Raw genomic sequence first — 6,000 nt, forward strand, 5'->3', positions numbered from 1 at the left:
TTGATCCAGATAATTGGATGTGACGGTGTTTGTGATACTTGCATTGCACATAATGCCGAAGCCATCCTCAATATTCCTATCAGGCTAAGCGGTGGTGAGGCTAGGCATTTGAATGATCAGGCATCTACACTATAAAGTTGGCGTACCGTGCCCTTGTGATTCAAAAAGAGTGTGTTGCTCTTCAAGAAGAAATGGTTACCGAGACCTTAGGGAATAATCAAGAGATGTGGATTGCCCTCTCAAAAATGAATGTCGTCCCAAAAGTGCAAATCTTCCAATGAAGAGTTCTTCGTGGAATTCTGCCAGACGAGCAGACGTCATATTGCTGAGATCGACTGATGCAAAATATTTATAGCTGGAGAAGATTTAAAGCATGCTTTGATGCATTGCTCACATGCTCGGCGCTTCTAGGAAGAAGCTCATGCGTGGTTTGGTATTCGTCTTCCTCGTTTCCACCCTCATTCATGGATGAGGGACATTTTATGTGACTCTAGTTTTTTAGTCAAGCTGCATGAATATCCTCACCATCATGTGGGCTATCTGGCAGTCACACAATCGGTCAAAACATGAAGGAGACGGGCTTATCCTGCAAACCCCATGCGGCGGACCAGGTAGGCGATTGCGCTTCTAGAATTACCTAGGAAGCCCCCTCCTGTTTTGCCTGGTTACGTCTAGCGACCTTTGGGGCACGACGTCATCAATATGACTACTTATGGGCGGTGAGTTTTGCGCACAATCATGGTGACGATGACGGGGTTGCACGTTTATCCTTTGCTTTTCTTGGTGTTGGGTGCAAGCCATACATGGGCATCTTTGACCTGTTGATTGCTTTAGCCTATTCTCGGACAGTGTCGGGTTTGCCAAGCTGCGAGAATTTAAGCATAGAGGTTGATTGTTTGTAGATGGTTACACTTTGGAACACTCGTCATAATTCTCGTTCAATTGTGGCTTCTATCTTAGTTAAAATTGGAGAGTTAGCTTGTCATTTCTCTTTACTTGATATTCAACATGTAAACACGTAGTAAACATTCTGGCTCATCTCTGTTTAAAGCATGCTTGCACTTTAAATGTGACCAAAATCTGTCTCGATGGAACTTCTAGAGTCCTAGTGACCAACCTCCTGGTTGATTATCCGAAGAATGCTTTTGTTTGGATAAAACTCTCTGAATTGCAAAAACAAAAAACAAAAAACACTTCTCAGCAAAGGTGACAAAGGGCGTTTGTGCCAGAGAGCACATGTGGGCCCATCTGTTGAATTTTGACAGGTTGGTCCAGCTTGGTGTCTCTCTCTAATCAAAGCAAGCAAGGGATCACCAAAAAGCTATAGCAGCAGCTGTTCGCTTCTTCCGCTCCGCGTCCCTCCCACCTCCACCCACCCAGCTCATCATGGCCTACCGCCGGAAGCAGCAGGGGCCCGTCGCCTCCGACGACCGCCGGACTCCCCAGCCCCAGGCAAGCACCCTCTCCCCCTCTCCTCCCCCACCCGTCTTCTCTGCCATCCAATCCCTCTGGTTATTAGTAATCACTGCTGATTTGCTTGCGCTTGCGCCTGTCTCGATCCGTCGGTCGAATATTATATCGGGATCACATCTCGTCCAGTTCGCTACTACAGATGTGCCCTCCGTTTCGTCCGACACGAAATTTGTTGAGACGATGTGCGATAGTCACGAATTGATGCAGGTTTTCCCTCTTGCTTACCTATCGGGGTCAGCTTGAACTAGCAGGTCAATTTGGTCCTGAATATGCCAGCTACTGGATAATCACTGTCTGATTCCAAACCCATCACTGAGATAATCAGCAAGCTGTAGTGTTCCTCTGATGTCCGTTTCTATTGTTCAGTTCGAGGTGAAATTTAGCATGTCTGTATCACTTAGGATCACTGATATAAATGGCACGCTATAGCGTTCTGAGCAATGTCTCGCTAAATAAAATCAGTGTAAAATCGTTTGCTATAGCGGATTTTAAGGGATGTGCTATTTTCCCATAGCACGCTAATTTTTATTCCTTGCTTAGGATTGACAGATATTCTTCATGTACTCAAAAATGTTGTTCTACTTATATGGGTTGCTGTGTTGATTTGGTCTGCGGTGAATGAGCAGAGTTCGGCTGCTTCGTCGTACAACTACACGTCGATGGATAGCATGCGTGAGCCTAAGGTTGGATTGTGGGGAGCATTGGCAAGAAAGGCCAAGGGGATTCTCGATGAGGATGCTGCTGCTCACAAGTTCGATGACCATGGGAAAGTTCAAAGTGCTACTCGCAAGCCCAACTTATCGGATGGAGCTCAGGTGAGACAGCAAATATAGGAAAAGCTGGATCCACATACATTGGTGAAACACGATGAAATACAATCAGTAAACTTATTGTCCATGGCTGGTTCCTTAGCCTTTAGGTGATTTACATTCTTCGTTCCATTTTCTTATTTCAGGCCCCTCAATCTCGTTGGTCATTCGACAGCTATGGAGGAACAGAAAGGAGCGAACCGTGGAAGAGGTCAGAGGCACTTGCCGCTTCTGTCAACCAGTTTGGTGGAAGAATCAGAAACGCCTTGGAAGTAAAGCTCTTTAGCATCACACAGCTTTATTTATTTTACGATACCACCGACACAACTCGTAATTGTAGCTTCATTTCGGGCCCTTTTTGTGTTGTCTCTGGGTATTTTACAGTATCTCTTTTGGAAGTTCAGCATCCTGTTTGGTTTGTGCACTGACTTGTTTTCATCTCTATGTTTTACAGGAAGGTCTCATTATTGTCGATAATAAGACATCAAACATCATCGAGGAAACAAAGAAGATACAAATTAGAAGAAAGCCTAACAGTTCCAGTTTGCATATGCAGAATCCTGCTGCAGATGCATTCCCCCCTCCGAGTTTCACACTGAATAAAGCTGAGGCAGCCCAGGAGACCCAGTTAAAAGCTTCTCGCGACGTAAGGTGCCATACGATTATAGATCAATTAGGAATATGCTTTACCAAACCCTTTATGGGAAAGCTACTAAACCTTTTACTTGACAAAAGCTTGCTTACACATGCTTATATTCCCAGTTCAGGGCCTCTTTAGATCTTAGGAATGAAAAACCTAGGAATATGAAACATACAGGAACTATAAACCACAAAACATAAGGAAATGCAGAAAAAAATACCCAGTCCTATGCAAATGAGTGGGGAAAAGTGGTTGAAGTGGATGTTGAAATTCCTATAGAATTAGTTACGAAAGCAATCCATATGAATTCGATAGCGTCATCCTTATGACCCAAATGGCCTCTGTAGTTCCTGAAGGATTGGAATCATACAAAATTCTATGAAATTATTACGATCCAAAGTGGCCCTCAACTTTTAGGATTAGATTTTCTAGTTCATTTAGTTTAAGCCAAAGGCAGCATTGCAATATTAATTCTCTGTAGCACTAGATGAAACATATGGACATCTATGATCTATGCTGAAAGATATTTGTTTATTTATTTATTTTGAAAGATATTTGTTCAAGTTTCCTTTTACTGTGTTATTTGTTTTGGCCATCAATATGGTTCAAAATAAGCCCTGTGTACTTTTCACCATCCATTTAGACAGCAGTAATAAATGAACATTGTTATTTACTATTTATGTCCGTCCAATGGTGCTTCCTCTTACCCCCTACAAACTGTTTCAGGTTGCTAATGCGATGGCTGCTAAAGCAAAACTTGTACTTCGTGAACTAAAAACTGTTAAAGCGGACCTAGCCTTTGCGAAGCAGCGCTGCACTCAGCTAGAAGAAGAGAACAAAATGTTGCGTGGAACTAAGCAGAAAGGGGTCAAAATTGAAGAGGATGATGACCTGGTAATTTTTTTTTCTTAGCCTAGTAGAAATTTGGAGTTATATTGTTTGCACCAAAGTTAATAATCCTCATCCACTGCACAGTTCTTAATTTTATCCACTCACTGCACGTGTAAACATCCAAGATGGGTGGAACTGCTATATAGTTTTGTACCATACATTGCTCAGTAATCAGTAGTACTAATATGCTTTCTGTTACTATTTGCTTTCTTCCAGCAATTCTATGAACCCAGTACATTTTGTTGCGGTTCAGATGAAAGTTGGCTATAGTCTTAGTTTAAAAGATAACCAATGGCTTCACAAAATAATAAAAGATAACCAATGGGTGATTGGAACTTCTATTGATCAGTATAGCTAGCCCTCTCAAAGTTGTACTGAAATAGATCCTCTTGAAACAGATCCGCATGCAACTGGAGACATTACTGGCCGAGAAATCAAGGCTGGCACAGGAGAACTCCATGTATGCCCGTGAAAATCGCTTCCTGCGTGAAATAGTAGATTTTCACCAGTCCGCCGCCCACAATGTCGTCTCCTTTGGCGATGGCAATATGAAAGACAGCAAGCTAGAAGAAGATACCAATCGCGCATACACTGAAAACATGTTTCCGGTGGTTGAAGCTTATTTAGCCCAGGAAGAAGTATCGCCCGTCCCCTCCAGGCCAGATTCTCCGATCCTCAGCCCAGGCGAGTCATCATCCCCAGTATCCATCATTTCTGTAGATAATGCTGCTAATTCTCCGAGGAACGCCTTGAAGCCAAATGAGTTGGTGCCTGACAAAGATTGATGTGTGCCGGCTTCTACTCTGCTTGTCGGGGCTTGCAGTGGGTTTGGTTGTGAGTAGTGTGCATAAAATTTTGTCCATTCTCTTGTCCACATCTGTTTGCAGTTGTAATAATTATTAGCAGGTTTCTGATTTCGTGTGAGATAAAGAGTATACGGGCTGACATTCTATTCTTGTGTTGGCGAAGTTGGCTAGTGTTTATCTGTTCATGTATAGGCAAAGTGTATACAGTACTACAGTACAGTTTGGTTTTCATGCTTGTAGGATTGGTGAAATGGATTGGTGTGAATAGGGAAATTACTCTGATGAAGAGTGGGTGTATACTGAGACTGATACATGGAGATGATGGATCAAGGTTCGTGTCTTTGTCATGTGCTTGGGCCCTCTGTAAGGTTACCTCCGGTGCCTTTATTTTACTAGATAATTGACTCTGCCGGGTATAAATATTTAGCTAGTGGTTTACCTGACCATATAAATATGATTGCATAAATAATAATTTATTTGGTAAGAATTTGTCAGTGTACCAAAGACACCATAATTTTATTTGTAAGTCAATAAGATGTGGGGCAGTTGAGGCGGTCTTCAGAAAAAGAAAAACTGATTAGAAAAATCATAGATGAAAGGAAATAATCAAAACGGAAAGAGGGAGACGAGAACATATCTAAGATTGAAAGAATGACAAACTGAACGATGTAATGCCAGATTCTTTTTAAATAGGAAAGATTTTCTCTTTCCAACAAAAGTCCCTTCAACTTCCGTCTCATTTCATCCCTCACGAAAACATTCTTTTCTTATTGCGCAGGGAAAAGGTCTTTAAATTTCTTCTCAATATAAGATATGCACAAAAAGGAATGGTGGCCATGTATAGTTTATGATGGTTCCCACGGTCTATTTGCATCAATCAATGCATACAATTCCCATAAAAAATTTGATGCATACAGTATCCCCGCCAAAAAAAATGCATACATTCACAGTGAACTTTGTTATGATTGTCGTGTTGAGTTACTCTCCCCTTTTCATAATGTAATGCATAAAAAAAGTCAAACTTCACAGCCTTTGACTTTTATAAGGACATCTATATTTAAAATATCAGATAAATATCATTAGATAAGTCATTAGATATATTTTTATGTTATATTTATTAGATATTTTTTCTTTGCAATTTCTCTATATATTTGATCAAATTCTACAATATTTGACTTTTGAAAAAGTCTGCTACATTATGGAATGAGGGTATCTAGTATAAAATTCAGTTGAAATTCCCGCATTTCAAACTGCTGGTATTCTACCCTTGTTATGCTTGACCAGGCAGCACACCCACATAGCTACAAATTTATTTTACTTAGTACAAACACAGATGCTCACATACACACACATTCATTCATCCCTAGGAATGCATGCACGC

At 41.2% G+C, this 6,000-nt stretch overlaps 1 protein-coding gene across 1 annotated transcript; it reads left to right on the forward strand.

Moving 5' to 3' along the window:
- The first annotated feature begins 1,292 nt into the window (after positions 1-1,292).
- On the forward strand, positions 1,293-4,966 carry LOC125551110. Its single transcript, XM_048714269.1, has 6 exons — positions 1,293-1,452; positions 2,100-2,288; positions 2,429-2,554; positions 2,737-2,928; positions 3,649-3,816; positions 4,212-4,966. The coding sequence occupies exons 1-6, from the start codon at positions 1,387-1,389 to the stop codon at positions 4,596-4,598; spliced, it is 1,128 nt and encodes a 375-aa protein (XP_048570226.1). The 5' UTR covers positions 1,293-1,386; the 3' UTR covers positions 4,599-4,966.
- The last annotated feature ends 1,034 nt before the right edge of the window (positions 4,967-6,000 follow it).

Source organism: Triticum urartu, chromosome 4 (genome assembly GCF_003073215.2).
Source record: "Triticum urartu cultivar G1812 chromosome 4, Tu2.1, whole genome shotgun sequence".
Lineage (NCBI taxonomy): Eukaryota > Viridiplantae > Streptophyta > Magnoliopsida > Poales > Poaceae > Triticum > Triticum urartu.